Below are 19,383 nucleotides of genomic sequence, written 5' to 3' on the forward strand. Positions count from 1 at the left end.
ATCAGGTGGATGTCATTAGCTGATTTTCACAGATGGGGAGACTGAGGCACAGAGGGAGGTGCAGAGTGACTTCATCTGCCTCTTTTTCCCCAAGTTCCCTCCCCTTCCAGGAATTGTTTTTGCTACCAAACAGCTGAAGAGCTGCTAAAGCCTCATCCTGCCTAATTCCACCAGTGATTTTTTTTTTTTTTTTTTTTAGTGTGGGCTAGGGAAAAAATTCAAAAATACTAGTAGAAGGCAAACTTTGGAGCATGGAAGAGATACTTACCCGAGCAGCAAATCCTGCCATTGTCTTTTCCGGAGGCCGTATTCTGCCTGGGGATGCGTGCGTGCAGCGCAGTGCCTGCAGGTGTAAGCAGGGCTTAGTCCCGGATGGCCAAGGCAGAGGAGAAGTCCACCGCTCTTACTGACTCCTGCCTGTCTGGGGCTCTTCCCTGGCCACTTCACTTGCTTCATTTTAGCTTCTTGACCTTTTGCTTTTGTGTTCAAGCCCTCAGATTCTTTGTAGTGGTATTCCTCTCTCTAGCTGCCTGTATATATTATTTTGCCCTTTGGAAACAGCTTTTTCCATCCACTGAGTTCCTTTATTAATTCCAGGGCTTCTTAAATTGCTGCAGTCTTCTATTGGGGTGGTTGTATGTTTCAATAGCATCAGGAATATTTGCTGGTATATAGAAATATTCACGATATAATAATGACAAAAAATTTTAATCCCCACAAGGATTTTTACAGCCATTGAAACTCCCCAGGACTTAATTACAAGAGTTGGGGAACAAACTCGGGAAAATTGATGAACTGTTTATTGTCAACCCTTTATGCCTTTTGGAAAACAAACCCCACAAATCAGGGTGATTATTGTTATTTGTTGGTTTATTGCGGTAGCTTCTGGACACTGCAGCTCAGATCAGGGCACCATTGTGTGAGGCACTCCGCACTCCCGGAGCGAGAGCCGGGCTCTGCTTGGAAACGTTTTGGGACTGAACAGACCAGATGGGCAGAGGGTGGGAAGGGGAAAGGCGAGCTCTGGGAGGGGATGTGCCGCAGTCCGGGTGGCTCGTGCCCTGGGGCGTGCGCCCCGGCCCCCATCCCAGCCCAGAGCCCTGTCTGCAAGACCACTCTCCTGCGGTGGGAAAATGCTCTGGTTCCCTGTGTTAGATCACATCTGTTGATGTGCTCTTTTTATTTATCCCTTATGAAGTTTTAGGCCCAATCCTGCTGTTGTTTCCCCTCCTCTTGCTCCTGGTCGCTCTCATAGCAGAGGGGTATGTACGGTCCTCCCGGGGCAAAGCCTTGCGTCAGTGGGGTGGGCATTGGGCACAGCAGGAGGAAGCGATGAATGCGACCCTGGGGGAGGCGCGAGTCCTTTTTCTCGTGTGTGTAATGGGGGTGAGCCAGGAAGTTTCGTTTTTTCCCTTCGCTTCGTGTTCAAAGCACAGACAAGGGTCTGGGAGCAGGTTTGGATGAGCCTCAGGTGGGAGGGGGGACGGGTGGTCCTGCAGGAGCCCCCGTGGGTACCGGGCTCATAGGGATGCTGCCAATGCTGTGGCACATGGACACCCCCACGGGCCTCCCACCCTGGCCCTTGAGCAGGTCCAGCGACAACCCACACCCCTATTTCCTAAAAGACGGGTTTTGACACTGCATAAGCAATCTTGCAGGCGTAGTGTGGGCTACTTCTGGGGATCCACATGGTCTCTTAGGTAAGTAAAAATCTTCACAGCCTGCCCTCGATGTCTCAGCCTCCAAAATGCCATGCGCAAATACGTGGACGACCTAAAAGGTGGATTTTTACGCAGTAAGAAGAGTTGCATGCTCAGAACAGGATATTTAGATATATTAGGATATTTATTAACCACAAGGGGTGTTCCAAGCACAGTTTATTTATCTTTGTAAAGTGCTTCCAGACCTTTGCGTGGAAGTCACTAGAGAAATGAAAGGCATATTATTATTATTATTGTTATTATTGTTGTTGTTGTTATTATTATTATTATTACAGCATCTTACTACTGACAGGCAACCACAGCTGCACGCTCAATTCAAGCCACTTAAATTTAGGGGCTGATTTTTACAATATTGACTCTGAATACTTTTTCCCGTTGACTCCATATGCTGAAACGTGTGTTCACCTGCCCCGCTGAAGTATCATTATTCTCCAGAAATATGTAAATGGGGTTCTTTTAAAGAAAGGAAGAAAATGTGGCATAAATATGAAGTATTCACATTTATATGGTAGAACTCAACTGCCATTTAAGAAGGGCTTCAAAGCAACCAAGTGTGTGAGCTGGTAGTTGCTTCCCTGTCATTAAAAAAGAAAATGCATTGATTAAAATAAAGCTGAGGAATCTCATAGACAAAGGATAACATTTATGGTGTTCAAGGGTCTGACATGAGCTATGAACAACGCAGGGAATGGAAAGCTGAGTTTCACAGTCAAGCGTTTTAGTAAGTACGGTTGTGCACAGCCGCTGCCGCGTGTGTGTTATGTAATATCACGCTTCACCCGCCCACGCACACCTAGAGACAACAGGCATCTTCGAAAGGTCTTGGCATTATGCAGAGGAAAGACTCCCAGCAATGCCCCTGCATGGTGTTTAACCTTATCTTTACTTATGTTTAGGTGTTTCTTTTTTTTTTCCTCCTTTCCTTTCCTTCTCATGTTTTGTTTTTTTTTTTTTCCCTTTTCTTTCCTGAGGTACCTCAATGGTGGGTATTTTTGTATCTCCAAAAACGGAGCAGATATGGGGAGAAAAAATCCCATTAGCTCCATGATGTCTTTTCACGGCAGCTCGGAAGGTTCCAGTCATGGCCGTTTTCTGCATTTTGTAGCATTGTCCTCATGCTGTTATTATTTTTAAGTAGTGTTGAAATGTTACATTCTGAAGACACCAGCTAATTATTAAATGGTACCTAGACTATGCTTTCTTTAGACTTTAAAATAGGAAATAATTAACCAGAGTTGTTAAAGATCTGCAGAAAGCCAAACAGGCCTGTGAAACGCCAGGATCTAATAACAAAGAAGGTGAGTCGGTTTTCCAATGCCCTAAGTGTTGGAGACATCCTTACTCTGGCTTTTGAGTAACAGAAAGTAACCACATTTCATCCTGGTATAAAGTAGCCCTGAAGTTAACTGTTGTTCCAAAATAGACAAAAAAAAAAAAGGATGTTGCTGGCTGTTAATTAGATGTATTTTAACTGCAGAGTCATTTTAGCAGCTAATATTGTTATTATGTGCTTCAGTGTGAATCCTTAGTGAAGCTATTAAACTGTGAGAGCCTGAACTTGTCAGACATTTTGTAATGTGGCTGGATTTTTGTACCCTTGTTCAGAAACCTGTGGGGAGTGGAGGACCTTTCTGGCTCAGGCATGGAAAACACATTTCTTACCAGCTGATTACCAGGGTGGGCAGCTGAGACCTCCTTGCACCCTTCTTTTGCACTTTTTTTTTTCTTTTTTTTTCCTCTGGCAGTAATATATCTTCTTTCTGCTGCACTCTCTCACTCCTCGCCCAGACAGTGGTCAAGCCCTGCGGTGTACCCTCTAGCAGAGGAAAGGGATTTAACGTCAGGGACCGGTCTCGGCTGTTTCAGGATACTTTTAACTCCTGCCTGTCGTCTACAACAAGTTGGCGGCTCTCAGAGGCTGGTAGGCTCCCAGCATCAGGCAGGCTACTGCTTCTGAAAAGCAATAGCCCACAGCAGACGGTGGACTTAGCCATCTTCTTCCTATCGGTTTCTCACCCAGGATTCTTACTTTGTAATTGCTGGGATGGGTTTCTCAGGGTTTGGATGTTTCCCCCTGTCTTACTGCATTGGTTGCTTTTATTCTCCTTCGCACTCTAAAACAGAGTGACTGATACATTATCCAAACTAATGAAAAAGAAGGGGATTTTTTCGCCTTTTATTCGCTCAGATTTGAATTGGGTTATCTGCCTATCTTGTTTATGAAATTTTGTGCTGTCTTTTCTGCACAGACTGTGACTCCCAAATCTTCCACAGCTCCATTTCCATATTCCTGCGTGCTTGTTCTTTGTTAATCACTTGGCAAGCGCTTATTTGAATATTAAAAATTTCTTTAATCATCAAAGGCAGGAGCACAGCTTCATGAATATTCATATTTTTTTCCTCCTCAGACTGGATTCTAGTTCATTACCCTGCAGTAAAGCCAAACAGTCATCAATCGCGCTCATTACAGCCGCTGGCGTTTTGATTGGCTGCCTGCTGCTGGTAGCCTGCGTCCCCCATCCTCCCGCTCTCCTCCATGAGCTGTTGTGTACCTGCCAACAACAACAAAAAAAAATATATCAACAATGCAAGAATAAATTTCTCCGGTTGAGAAACAACTTTCCAAACTTGTCAAACGGTCCTCGTCACTTTTTTTTTTAAAAAACACCAGAAATTAAAAAAAAAAAAAAAATTAGAAGGGAGAAACTTGAGCTTTAGAGATGAATATTTGTCAAGAGAGTTGACGTAAGTTTCATTTGCATAATGACTTTGTACTTCTGCATTAATAAAATTTGCATATGAAGCCATGTTAATTACTCCTGATCATGCTTTTTGCATTCATGCATAGTAATTTTCTCCGACTTGTGAGAATTAATGTCTTGGCATGGGGGGAGGAAGGGGGGGGGTTGGGGTACTGTCAAATTTCTGTGCCAGTGCCCCTCAGTCACACTCTTTCTCCTTCTTGCTCACCATGTCGCTGTTCTTGATCTATGACTCATTTATGCATTATCATTCGAAATTCTTGGGAGAAAGAAATGTATCAATTCAAAGGGAATCCTTGTCTGCCAAAAAAAAAAATCCCTGAGCAAAATATAAAAAGAAATCCCTTCCTTGTCTTCCGTCCTTCTTTCCGCAGTGCAGCCTTTCCGTTTCCAGCCCAAGCAAAGTTTTAGTCTTAGCACCATAGGTTGGTGTGGGGGAACTGCTCCGAAACCGCTGGGTGTGTGCTGGGGGAAGAGGTAAAGGCTGGTGTGCAGGTGTGTCTGGCTGAGCGCCAGACCCCGCGCGTGAGTGTGTATAATAGCATGTCTGCCCATACCACTGAGCCCTCCTGCCTTTCCTGGGGGATGCTGTGTGTCTGCCGCTTGCAGGGCGTGCATGCGGTGCTCTGCTAGTTGCTGTTGGAAGTGTTTGTGCATCTCTGTACGGTCTGTGTGTGTGTGTGTGCGCACATGTGTGTATGTGCGCGTTCGCTTTGTCAACCCTGTGATGTCTGTGTAAAAAGACATGGTAGAAAGATACTAATATCAGGTGGGAAGAGTCTGTTGATATGGGTGTAATACAGATGAGACAACTTTTAGGAAAAAAATCTGTTGGAAAGGCTAGTGGATAGGTCCGTCTTTCACTTGTGGACGTGTCTGTTCAAAGCTGCTGCAATGGTACATGTAAAACCCATCTCAAAACATCTGCAGTACTCTCCCTGAACATGACAGGCACAGGGCAGGGATGAGGCTGCAGCTACTCTGAGTTTGTAGCCATGCACTTTTTGAACAGATGTTTTTCTTTTTATTGAAAGAGAGATTTTTAATAATGGAGCTGAACTTCAGTCTCTAACCAGCTATTGACTGATTTTCCATCACCAGACAGGCACAGAGAGACACATGGAAAAACTTGGTTCGTGCTGTGTTAAGTGGCTTACACTTCGACCTGTGCACCAGCCTGCCTGCCTGAGCACAGACACACACCCAGGCACACACCCAGGCAAGCACACAACACCCCCAGGGACACGCCAGCTACACAGCTACGTGTGGCTGCCTTTACATGCGACATGAGAGGTAAAGCAAGACCTCTTAAATTAAGATCAGGTTCCCTGGTCTGAACCACGCTGAGGTGGGACATTGTGAATGCTGCTTGCGGCTCCATCTTTGTGCTTTGCTCAGGGACTTTTCTGCAGATGTGCCAGAGGACTGTCGTGTTTTACATATACCATATCATATGGCCAGTCATCCCCAGGCTCAGGGAGAGGGACAACAAAAGGATGCAATTTATGCCTTGATTGTGGCTTTTGTCATGTTCATCTAGGCTCTTAGGCTCGTTTCCATCTTCTGGGGTCATGTCCAATTTACCTTATTTTCTTTCTTGCAAGTTTAAAAATAGCAGAGAGCAAAAAAATTACTCTTAGCGGTGCCTGGGAGTCAACATAACCTGTGAGCTACTGCTGTGTACAGGCACTGAGTATATGCCAAGCCTGTTTAAAGCATGAGGACAAAATCCTCCTTTACCATCAGCAATGCAGGTTTTTTATTTACAAGGTGACAGTCCCTGTGCATGTTTCACTCATGCTATGTGCAAAACTCGCCTTCGCATCCGTGCAGAATGAATGCAGAATATATAATTGACATCTGCAGTGCAGGTGAGTGATTTCCCAGTGCTGACCCAAGAGGAAAATTGAGCCTCCCACATTGTGTCAGCGACGTCTGAGTGACACAGAGCTGCACGTGTGCGCCCACTCCCCCCAGCTGGGTCGGGTATTTGCCTCTAAGATTGCAGTGCCGTTCTTGCAGTCTGCTTTCCCTTAGTGCCGGTTGTCTGTGCCCTTTGTGGTAGTCGGGGGCTTGTAGGAGTGTTTTCTTTCTGAAACCTGTGTGCAACATGATGTGGTCAATTGGCCATAGGATTCCAGAGACTGGTTTCCCTCCCTTGTCTGGTGCTGTGTGGGCTGAGCAGAAAACTGTCAGCACCACCTTAGGATATCATCTATCTACCTATATCTGTTTATCTTTTTATCTGTTCATTTTGTGTTTGTCCATCATCTGTAGCAGTTAAGTTGAAGAATGGTAGAGCCCCCACCTTAATTTTCAGCTTTAAATAGAACCTTTATGGGGAAAAACCCCACAGAAGAGGAGCTGGAGAGGTAAAACATGGGCCTGTTCCTAGCAAACACAAGCTGAGCGTTTCTGAGCACCGCCAGGATTCTTTCTATAGCTATGAAAAGGTACCTTGTACCTAACGGTGGAGCACTCCTTTTCTCCCTGCCTTTCCTTGAGGCCGGTGGATACGATTTCCTTCTTCATGATTTGCCAGGTGATCTGCTTCTATAGGGCTGTGCTGATGTGTGACAAAGAAGCAAGCCCTAAAGTGGTAGCAAAGAGGAGGAGGAATCACCTGGTTTGTCTTTGCTTGTAGGGGCAGACTCAGCCTCCTGGTCTGGCAGTGCCACGATCTTTGCTGCTTAGCTCTGGACTTGGGAGTGGTGATTGGACTCTGTGAGGGTCTGGTGGAGTCTCTCTTTGTCCATTCTTCTTCTCCCTTACCAACCCTTTCCTTTCTGACACTAGGTTAGCACATTTTGGATTTTCTCATATATACATCAATGCACAGACAAAGACCTTCTGAGTGACACGTTCAGTTCCATCCCTTCACTGGCAACTGGTTCATGTAGTCCTTCCCATAAGTTTGTTAGGCACCTTGTTGGCTTGCTCCTGGTACCTCTGCTGGAAGGGTCTTACAGGATCCCTTTGCCTAGATGGTTAGAAAGCTCCTAGTTGAAACCCTAATTCCCTTTCCACACTGATGTGTTGGATAAGAGTGTGGAGGTCTTCCCTGTACCCACTTGGTGAGCTCTGAGCATCTTCTCAGATGCCTCAGGGCTGTGCAGATTGTATCAAATTCATTGCCAATGGAAAGGTGGGACGCACCAGGACTAGAGGAGAGGCTGTTGCTCTCAGGGTAGTGTTGTATGCTAGGACCTGTGCACCTCCACATTAAAACCCCATGCAGTTGTGGTTGATGGTACACTTCGGGGGCTTTGTACAGTTCCTCTGTGTGATGAGCTCCTTCAAAACCTGTAGCATGGCACCATGATGTGCAGAGGGCTGAGCGACTGCAGGACCTGTGTCCTTAGTCACGGTGGAACCACAGACATGTCTAGGTGTAACCTGAGGTGTAGCTACCCTGTGGCCCTACTCTAAATCCCGATTTCAAGTACACAACTTTCCCACCAAGGACAAGTGCCCAGGCAGCTCAACATAGCCTATGCTAGCCTAGTTATTTTTATAATATTAGGAATATAAGGTACAATTGTTAAGTCGTTGGAGGGAATCTTTGTTACTTTTTGCTTGTTCCATGAAAAACACAAACTTGTTACTCATATATGTTACAGTGCCGGTAGAGTGGTTCCTATACACATAGAAATCCATGTGTCCTGGTTTCAGTTTCCACATGCCTAGTGCACAGTCCCACCCAAAATGCAACGTAGGTACGACCTGGATAGTAGTTATCATTACCTGTTTGCGCAGTACTTCCAGGGAGATCAAACAGTTGCAAAACCCAAGCAACTGAGCCCCCCAAATAAAAAATCCTTCCTTGTCCCATGAGCCACAGAGATGGCTTCTATTTAAAACCAGTCCTCACAAAAGAGCACAAATTTTATCCCTGATGCTTGAAGCTCAAGTATTTACACAGGGAATTTAGACTCTTCACTTGTGGTTTTGGCAAAAGCTTCACACAAATGTTTTGCACTGGTGGTCTCTTAGCCATTTAAGATAAACGACAAAATCAAATGCAGTCCTTGCAGACTGGAGCGCTGGATGCTGTGCCAAGGATGAAATATCCCCGTTTGCCTCACATGTGTAGCTGTCAGATCAACACGCAGGCCTAGTTTCTGAACTGGGACTTCTGAGGTGGAGAGGTTCTCTTAGAAAATATTGCTTTTCTGGTGTTGGAGGGAGCACAGATAAATATTTCTCCTTGCTGCCACGGTGTTTGCCTATATCTGCAAGGCACACACGCATGCACAGACAGAATTGCCACCATGAAAAAAATGGAGAGCGTTTGCCCAAAGATACCCCACAATTAACACACATATTTCCTGATTTCAATACAGGGGGAAACTGTGGTTTCTAATCTACCACTGTGCGGTAACTGTTGGCAAATGCCAGCTTTTTAATGGCGACCACTCTGCCACATAACTTCATTTAGAAACTGCCCTTGATTAGTAGCTACTATTTATCTAATAATTAAGTGGCAGGCATAGTTTTAAATGAAGGGGGTGGGATTCCTGGTGGATGTGAAGCGGTGCCGTTCACTCCACTTCCCTTTAAACTCTGCTAATTCGCACCAGCCAAAAATGCAACTCCTCCCCGTCTCTGCGCGCACGCCTGTGTGTATGTTCGTGCGTATCTGTATTTATGCAGGCGTATATCGATATTTAAGACTTGTTTCTTAGCTTTTCAAAGCCGCAGAGCTCAGTTTGGACTAGCACCGGGAGGAGCGAGCATTTCCAGCGGAGCAGGAGAAAACTCTTAAATGCAGTTTTAAAATGGCAGTTGATTCCTAGAGAGGTTAAAAATAAATAATACAGTTGGAGGTTACAATATCATCTTTTAGCTACCAGGGAGAAGGTTGCTCCCTTCTTCGCAGGCTCGGTAGGGAAGCAGCCCGCATAGTTGGGGCATGCAAAACGCACCACTGGCCGCAGCTCAAGCAGGAAGGCAGCGGAGCGGCCGCCAGCGCTTCCTTCTGGGAGCTCGGCTCCTGGCACCTCGCTGAAGCCATTTGAGCTCTAAGCCACTGCACTTTGTCCGGGCCGGCGTGTGGAGCCCGCTTCAGCGGCGGCTCGGCAGAAAGCCTGCCCGGTTTTGTGTCTGCTCGGTGCATTAGCACAGCTGTAAAACAATAATCCCCCTTTTGATTCGGTCCCCGAGCAAGCGCCGGTGGCGACGTCCGCCGCCGCTGGCTCTGCTCCATGCCAGGGACGGCCAGCCCCGCCCCGCTTCACCCCTCTCCGTCCCCCCACAGGCCCCCAGCCCGGGCTCGCGGGTGCCCCAGGTCTCTTCTTGCTCTTCCCCCGCGCGGCGGAGCCCGCCAGCCTCAGCCGGACCCAGAGAGGGGTTCGGACCAAGCGTGTCGCGCGTTAGGCAGCCCGCCCCTGCCTCGCCTGTTTGCCCTGATGATGCCTCCTCTGTCCCTTCAAACTTAGATCCGACTGACAGTTTTTTCTATTGTTTTTTCTCCAGGGCCGTCCAGGCCTGCAAACCTGCCGGGGGCTCCCATAGCTGCCTCCTCCCACCCTCACACATCCGTGATCACGTCACCTCTCCGCGCACTGGCCTCCCTCCCGCCCTGCCTTAGCCTGCCCTGCTGTGGTGCACGTGCAGTCTCAGTTGGCGGGACTCAGACTGAGATTCAGACTGAGACGTCAGGCACATTTGGATGTCATTGTCAGTTGTCAGGTAATAGAAACAATTTTTTTTTTTTTTTTTTTGTTGCTATCTGAAGGTCAGTAGTGCTGCCAAGCTATGTCGTCTTTGCTGTGGGAGAGCTGCCTTCGCTGGGTCATATGGGGAAGGCAGAGAAAATGCCCTAAACCACCCTCCTTCCCTTCCTCCTTCCCCCTCCAACCTGGCGGAGGATGGGGAGCGGGAAAGGGTGAGCGACCCCCTCCATTTCCCCATCCCTCCCCTCCTGCCTGCCCACCTTCGGCTGTCACCAGCGGCCACGGCCGGGTCGTTTGTGCCGCGTTGTGAACAAACGTCTGAGACTCCTCACAGAATGTGATACACCAGTATCAAGATTTCATCTCTCTGGGCTGTTTATTTTAAGCTTAATTGGATAACATTTAACATCTGAGGGTTTCCCCCCCCCCTCCTTTTTTTTCCCCTTCCCACTAATCACTTGTATTAAAGGCTCTCCTCCACGTCCATGTGCACGCAGGATGTATGTGCTCCATGCCGTTTTCTCCCTTGTGTTGAGAAAATGCTCCTTGGTAACTTGCCATGCATCCCTCGCCTCTCCCCCGTCAGCTTTTTTTTTCCTTTATTCCTTTTGGATGCCTGACTTTTGTCACTGCAAGGAGGGGAAAGTGATGTGGAAACGAGGGCACACCAAGCTAGCCAAAGAGGACATGGACATATTGTTGCCAGACCCCACCATTTCAGACCCAGCAATCTCTTTGAAATCAGTGGGTGTTTCTGAGCAGGGCTCAGTTGCAAGATTGGGTCTATGGTGAACTGCAGGCTGGAGAGGTGAAAATGGGGAGGGCTTAAAAGAAAATACAGCTGTGGCAAAATCCACTAGCGTTTACAGAGCTCACTGTGGTGGGCAAAACCCTGCAGCCCACATTCATGCTAACGTGCATGGAGTTTTAACAGGGGCTTCCCAGAATGATGCTGGATAGAATAGAATCATAGAATCATTTAGGTTGGAAAAGCCCTTTAAGATCATTGAATCAAACCACTAACCTAGCACTGCCAAGCCCAGCACTAAACCATGTCCCCCAGCACCACACCTACACGTCTTTTAAATACCTCCAGGGATGGTGACTAAACCACTCCCCTGGGCAGCCTGTTCCAATGTTTGAGAACACTTTCGGTGAAGAAATTTTTCCTCATATCCAGTCTAAACCTCCACTGGTGCACCTAGAGGCCATTTCCTTTTGTCCTATTGCTTGTTACTTGGGAGAAGAGACCAACACCCACCTCACCACAACCTCCTTTCAGGTAGTTGTAGAGAGCGATAAGGGCTCCCCTCAGCCTCCTTTTCTTCAGACTCAATCCCAGTTCCCTCAGCTGCTCCTCATAAGACTTGTGCTCCAGACCCTTCACCAGCTTCCTTGCCCTTCCTTGGACACGCTCCAGCACCTCAACACCCTTCTTGTAGTGAGGGGTCCAAAACTGAACACAGGATTCAAAGTGCAGCCTCACCAGTGCTGAGTACAGGGGGACAATGTAGTCCTGCTGGACACACTATGTCTGATACAGGCCAGGATGCTGTTGGCCTTCTTGGCCACCTGGGCACACTGCCAGCTCATGTTCAGCCGGCTGTCAACCAGCACCCCCAGGTCCCTTTCCACTGGGCAGCTCTCCAGCCACTCCTCCCCAAGCCTGTAGTGTTGCATGGCGTTGTTGTGACCCAAGTGCAGGACCTGTCACTTGGCCTTGTTGAAGGTCATACAATTGGCCTTGGCCCATTGATCCAGCCCGTCCAGATCCCTCTGTAGAGCCTTCCTACCCTCGAGCAGATCAACACTCCCTCCCAACTTGGTGTTGTCTGCAAACTTACTGAGGGAGCACTCGATCCCCTCATCCAGATCATTGAACTGGCCCCAAAACTGAGCCCTGGGGAACATCACTTGTGACCAGCTGCCAACTGGATTTAACTCCATTCAACCACAACTCTTTTAGCTTGGCCATCCAGCCAGTTTTTTACCTAAAGAAGAGTATGCCTGTCCAAACCATGAGCAGCCAGTTTCTCCAGGAGAATGCTGTGGGAAATGGGGTCAAAGGCTTTACTTAATTCTAGGTAGACAACATCCACAGCCTTTCCCTTATCCACTAAGCGGGTTATCTTGTCATAGAAGGAGATCAGGTTGGTTAAGCAGGACCTGCATTTCATAAACCCATGCTGACTGGGCCTGATCACCTGGTTGTCCTGTACGTGCCATGTGATTAGCACTCAAGATGATCTGCTCCATAACCTTCCCCAGCACCAAGGTGAGACTGACAGGGTTGTAGTTCCCCAGATCCTCCTGCTGGCCCTTCTTGTAGATGGGCATCACATTTGCTAACTTCCAGTCAACTGGAACCTCCCTGGTTAGCCAGGACTGCTGATAAATGATTGAAAGTGACTTGGTGAGCACTTCTGCCGGCCCCCTCAGTACCCTTGGGTAGATCCCACCTGTCCCCATAGACTTGTGTGTGTCTAAGTGGTGTAGCAGGTTGCTAGCCATTTCCCCTTGGATTATGCGGGCTTCATTCTGCTCCCTGTCCCTGTCTTCCAGCTCAGGGGGGTGGGTACCTGGAGAACAACTGGTCTTACTATTAAAGACTGAGGCAAAGAAGGCATTAAGTACTTCAGCCTTTTACTCATCCTTTGTCACTATGTTTACCCTGCATCCAATAAAGGATGGACATTCTTCTTAGCCCTCCTTTTGTTGCTAATGTATTTGTAGAAACATTTTTTATTGTCTTTTACAGCAATAGACAGATTAAGTTCTAGGTGGACTTTGGCCCTTCTAATTTTCTCCCTGCATAACCTGATGACATCCTTGTGGTCCTCCTGAGTTGCCTTCCCTTCTTTCAAAGGTGATAAACTCTCTTTTTTTTTCCTGAATTCCAGCCAAAGCTCTCTGTTCAGCCAGGCTGGACTTCTTGCCTGTCAGCTTGTGTTTAGGCACATGGGGATGGCCTACTCCTGCACCTTTAAGATTTCTTTTTTGAAGAATGTCCAGTCTTTCTGGACTCCTTTGCCCTTCAGGACTGCCTCCCAAGGGACTCTGTCAACCAGTCTCCTAAGCAGGTCAAAGGCTGCCCTCGTGAAGTCCAAGGTAACAGTTTTGCTGACCCTCCCTCCTTACTTCTCCAGGAATTGAAAACTCCATCATTTCGTGATTGCTATGCCCAAGACAGCCTCCAACCATTACATCACCCACAAGTGCTTCTCTGTTCGCAAACAACAGGTCAAGTGGGGCATGTTCCCTAGTTGGCTTACTCACTATCTGTGTCAGGAAGTTACTTTGCACACACTCTGGGAACATCCTAGACTGTTTCCTCTCTGCTGTATTGTATTTCCAGCAGATATCTGGTAGGTTGAAGTCCCCTATGAGAACGAGGGCTAGCAATTGTGAGACTTCTCCCAGCTGCTTATAGAATATTTTGTCTGCCTCTTCATCCTGGTTGGGTGGTCTATAACAGACTCCCACCATGATACCTGCCTTGTTGACCTTTCCCCTGATTCTTACCCATAAACACTGAACCTTATTGTCACCATCATTAAGCTCTAGACAATCAAAATGCTCCCTAATATACAGGGCTACTCCACCACATCTCCTTCCTTCCCTATCCCTTCTGAAGAGTTTATAGCCATCCATTGCAACACTCCAGTTCATGAGTCATCCCACCATAGTTTCCCTGCTGCACAATGGCTTCCAGCTCCTCCTGTTTGTTGCCCATATGTGCATTGGTGTAGATGCACTTCAGCTGGACTATTGATCCCGCCACCTTTTTGTGGGGAGAAAACCTAATTCCTACATGACCATTTTGAGATGCTTCTGTGGTTTTTAACACATCAATAACCCTTGTGTCTTTTCTGTTGCATGGATCCCCATTCCCTACCTCCACTGAGACGGCAGACCGGAGGACCTCACTGGCACACCATCCCTCAAACATTGGTGTGCTGCTCCCAGGCTTATATCTAGTGAGCCTGGTTTTATCCCTTTCCCCATTCACATCTAGTTTAAAGGTCTTTCAATGAGCTCTGTTAACTCCTGTGCAAAGGTCCTTTTCCCCCTTTGAGACAGCTGTACCCCATCTGTTGCCAGTAGGCCTGGTGTTGTATAAACTGACCCAGCATCAAAAAACCCCAAATCCTGCTGGTGGCACCAAGCTTGGAGCCAGGTATTGATCTGCAGGTTCTTCTTGTTTCTTCCCTCATGATTCGAAGGATAGAGAAGAACACTACTTGCACTCCTGATCCCTTAACCAGTCATCTCAAAGCCCTGAAGTGTCTCTTGATGGCCCTCAGACTTTTTGTTTCAACTTCATCGCTCCCTACCTGAAAAGTCAATAATGGATAATAATCTGAGGGCTGTACCAGGGTAGGAACCTTTCTCTTCACATCTTTAACCTGGGTCCCAGGTAGGCAGCAGACTTCCCTAAGAAGGGTAAGTAATGTGTGAGGATCAGAGGATTTAGAGACACAGCAATGACTGTCAGGAGTAAAACCTTTGCGAAATGGCTCCGTGTATCCCCCTGAAGCTGGCGAAACTTTGCTGCACTCAGCTTTTTCCTTCCACAAGCAACGGTACCACCTGGCTGCAGTACGTTACATCTCAGGAGATAACCCTGTAAATCTCTCATTGTTGTAATAACATGAGACAAAAAGTTTTACAAGAAATTAAAATTTTCATCTTGGTAACGCTCGGTCTTGAAAAATAAAATATTCTCCGGAGGAGTCTGAGAGCACTCTGCAGGGTCCTGTTTCGATCCTGGGTGAAGTTCAGGGTGCACGAGGAAGTCTCCTGTGCCGCCTGGGAAAGGCTCCGCCTGGGCTTGCAGCAATGGGCTGTGTGGTGCCCTGCAGTCAGGGCATCCAGGGGATTTGGTCACATTTCCTATCTGAGCTGCCGTACACAGCGTGAGGGGATGCTGTTTTAATCAGGCACTGCTTCATCAGCCTCAGCAGATTGACCAGCTGGCCTGAGACGGATGTAGAGATGGGCTCTTCCAAATGGTGAGCACTGGATCAGAAAGCCAGATAGCTCCCCTGCCTCCCCCTTTCCCTCCTCCCTGTAACCAGTAAACCAAACTGGAACTGATCTCATGTTTTGCTGTTCTCTGTCTTCACTGGTGCAGTATGCACGCAGGTGCCTTTGGTATGCCGGTAGTTGTAACAGCAAACTGGATGTCCTGTTTCCTTGTTGCTTCTGATGCCAGCAGCTAGTAGGGAGGGAAGTAAGTACGACTAAAAATAGAAAAGGAAGGAAGGAATAACTTATTAAAGAACATGGGAAGGCGAGGCTTTTGTACTTTGTGTACCTTGAGTTCTCACTTTGGAGTTGGGTGCTGTGAGTTTTCAGAATTGCCTGTTTGCTGGGTGCCAGCTCTGTGGAGAGTGAGACCTGTTATCACGGCTTCCTGTAATTACTGCTGCAGTCTGCGGCACTTAGAGAATAGGTTATATCAAAGTGCATGCTACATGTTTATGACAGTAGTTGATCAAGTTCTGTTGAAAGAAACATTTTCTTCCCTTGAAAAAGGAGATTATGTCTACTTAACCCTTTCTTAGCTCCCATAATATTCACTCTATATAAGCCTGGGCATGGTTTAAACCCTGTGGCAAGGGTTACGGGATCTTCCTCGCCCCCAGAATGTTATGTGGAAATGAAAGAAAAGTGAGTTCTTTGTGTTGACTAATAATCTAGTGATGATCCCTGCATTGTGCCCTTTTTTTTTTTTAAAATAGACATTTACAACAGTCACTTGCTCCAGCTTTGGAGATCTGCTTGTCTCTCTGACTTGATTAGCCTTCTATTCTGTCAGCCCTGTTCTTACTTCTGAGGAATTGTTTCCTTCTTTGAACAAAAGCCATCAACAATTCCCGCCTCCCCTCCTCCTTCATCATTTCTTACCTTTCCTGTTTTTCAGCATTCATTTAACTCAGGACCTGGAGTTTTTCCATGCAGTTCTCAAGCAGACTGCGATTCTGAAGGCTTGAAGTTGCAAATACTCCCAAATCTCTGCTGGGCACCCACACATTGGGCCCTCAAGAGTCCCAGCAATTTTGTGCTGGAGAGTCTAAACTTCTGGCTGCCGGTGAGATTTGGGGTACGCACGTGTGAAAACTGCATTTGGAAATCTCCAACCCAGATAAGAGCAATCGCCTGGAATGCTGAGTAGTGTTCAGTCATGCACAGGGGAAGTCATGCTGCCTCATCTAGAGCTGTTTGCAATCTTTAGAAAATGTGCTTCTGATACTAGTTTCAATGGCAAGTAAGTGATGCTAGGAAGTCCGTTTGGGTGTCTACTGTGTCTCTCAGCCGGTGCTGCTTTTGGTCCCCTCTGTCTTTGTTCAATTTTTTGTATTCAGGGCACCACAGGATGAGGAATTTGCAAGTAAAAAGGTCTATGTTTTTCCACGTGATTTAAAAAAAATATCTACCACTGGAACAATCTCTCCCTCAGTCTCTTTATTTATTTATTTTTTGCCTCAGAGGCTTCTGTCTGTTGAATTGAGTTCTCCCGTTTAAATGTTTTTAGTGCCTATTTAATTAGAAGTTGGAATAGAGTCATGAAATTCACAGGGTTGTGTAGCTTGGATCTAAAATATAAATGGGCAAAGCGTTCATTTTGCTTTACCCCTTGCCAGATTAGGGTGCTTTTTTGAGCTTGCTTTTTATTTCATTTCAATGAATTGCAACTGCTCAGAGTAACTGTAAAACACACACAGTTTTTTTTTGCATAACAGAGACATGCAAATGATTGTTGAGAGACGTAATTATGTAAAGAAAAGTATATGCCCGTATGCAGGCACACATACACTGCAATGCTTTTTGTGGGGCTATTTTTTCACAATACGTCTTCATAAGGCTCTTTTTATGATGCTGATTTATTAATATTGTACATTAAGGCTTAAATTATCAAAGCTGCCTAAGAGATTTGGATGCCCATTTCCCATTAAAGTTAACGAGAAATGAGCTTTGAAAATCTCAGCGCAGAAGTGCATGGCACTTTACAGCATGCTCTCCAAAGAAAAAAGTCCCTGCCCTGAAGATCCTACAGTGCAAAAGCCCCAGAAATTGAATTATTATCAGCATAAGAGGAAGAGGATTGTAATGGCACATATTTATCCCCTATGCTTTCATTCAGATATATACCTGATCCAGAATCTTTGGACCTGGGCCCACAAGTGAGGGTTTTATATACCTCCGTAAAGATAATTAAATCTGTCCACTGTACACATACTCAGCTAACCAGTGAAACTGCTTCCTTCCCACATGTAGGCTGATGGAAGGAGGTGGAAAGCAATTACGATACTTAGTTGCATATATAAAAACAACAAGTGGGCATGGACAGCAGTGATTAATGGGCAGGGCTGTGAAGTTTAAGGTCTAAAATAGAGGAAGGCATGGGGCCACAGCTCAGAAGAGAGCAACAAGCTCCTGTTAATTCAACAAATCAGCTATATTAGTCATTAGGACATTCTGAAAATCACACAGTCATCTTGTAAAGTTAATATCAATTTACTTAGCTACTGAAATTCTACTTACTGCATCATTTAATTAGGCTGATGTTTTCTTGGCAAAGGTTAAGGTGACAGTAAAGATAAAAGAAGTACCTGTGAGTAAATAATAGGTTTTAAAAGAATACTTTACAATCCTTCAATTATATCACCGAGTTCATTTTGTGTTGGTTTTATAACTGGAGTCAGCCAATAAGAAGAGCTAGACTTGACCACCCTGCTATAAAAAGCTTGATGCAATTAATACAGTCTGTCTAGAAAACAGTATTATTTCAAAAACTTTTATGTTAATGATATGGTATGCACTCGGCACATTTCTTACTAGAACAAGAAGCAAGCTTTTGTTCACTCCAGGCTGGGTTTTATTAACACAGGAGGATCAATGGAAAACAAAACAGTAATCAGAGCAGAGAATGCAAACTCATCCAGCAAAAACCTCCTAAATCGTCAAGTTCCAGGATGATGGCTGATACTCTACTATTCATTTTTTATTGAGTGGAATCTCAAAAAAAAAAAAAATTCCACTAAAACTTGATTTCTGGTCAGCACTGGGTGCTTTTTTGAGAGGAGAAAGAGGAATTGCATATACGTCTCTGAAGACAAAGACCTGAGACCCTTTGTAAACGTATCTTTTTATTTTGCTGCGTAAAGAAGAGGTTTGCATAAAGTACTGGCTAACATTCAGGAGAGGTGTCCCTATTAGTCACGGTTACATGTATTTATTTATTTTAGTGAAATATTTAATGCAGGCTATAGTAGAATTGACTTTGTGGACAGTACTTACACAGAGTGCAGGGATGTGTGAGAGATGTATATACTGAAAACGGTAATGCATCAGTCTGAGTGTATGCATCCATCTTTTCATCTATCTATCAATCTATGTGTTCATCCATCTATCCAAGTATTAAAATCACATGTGACCTGTCTGTCTATGCAGCTCTCTGTCTCACCAGATATTAAAATCAGATCCAAACCCAAAATAGATGGATCTAATCACAAACTGATTTTTTGACTGAATGACATGTTTGTCAAGAGGCAGCAAAGAGACCTTAAGACGGCAAAGAGGAGACTAAAATTAGGGTGCTGCACAGGCCAGCAGCGCTGGCAATTTGAGCGTGGCTCAGGCTTTGTTCTAGACAGACACCCTCTCACTATAACTTTGTAAGTCCTAATCATGTCAAGTTAAGAACCAGCAGGAGCAATAGCGATATTTAAAGGTGCTTTAAAGCCGATGCCTGCCATTTCCAGACATCCCAGGAAAAAAGAAAAGCCCTTAATTGCAATATTAATGGGTGGAACTGAATCTGGTAGTCTCAGGACAAAAGGGTTCAAGGCAACGTTGCCTGCAGTAAAGACAATGGCTCCAACATTGAGAGAGTTAACTCGATCGCATACCACTATGCTGAGCCCGAGAGTCTGAACTCTTCAAACGCTCCAAATGGAGAGCTAAATCAAAGAATCCTGTTTCAAATCCATCCAAGATGTTGCTGTTTTTCTCCTCTGACAGGAGAAGCATTTGGAAGTGCAGTTTCTTTCTTTTTTTATAGCTGTCTTAAAAAGGAGTTTGGATGTTTAGCACAGCTGGTGCTCATTACATTATGCACTATCAATAAAATAGCATGTGTAATTAATTTTTAATGCAGTGCTGTATGCAGCGCTTTAAAGCAGTTACTGTATGGGGAGAGCCGACACCGGTCACTGACAT

The 19,383-nt window shown here is 45.9% G+C and overlaps 1 protein-coding gene across 4 annotated transcripts in view; it reads left to right on the top strand.

Moving 5' to 3' along the window:
* The window catches only part of BCL11B (BCL11 transcription factor B), a gene marked incomplete at its 3' end in the record, with an annotated part of 94,371 nt that overhangs the window by 32,711 nt on the left and 42,277 nt on the right, over positions 1–19,383 (top strand). For 2 of the 4 annotated variants that reach the window (XM_082000299.1, XM_082000300.1), the window contains exon 3: positions 9,959–10,174. The exons of the other annotated variants lie outside the window; for them this stretch is intronic. In XM_082000299.1, coding sequence (XP_081856425.1) covers positions 9,959–10,174 — 216 coding nt within the window. The remainder of the gene's footprint in view (positions 1–9,958; positions 10,175–19,383) is intronic. 4 annotated transcript variants of the gene reach the window in all.

Source organism: Phaethon aethereus (genome assembly GCF_964289735.1).
Source record: "Phaethon aethereus genome assembly, chromosome: 5".
Classification (NCBI taxonomy): domain Eukaryota; kingdom Metazoa; phylum Chordata; class Aves; order Phaethontiformes; family Phaethontidae; genus Phaethon; species Phaethon aethereus.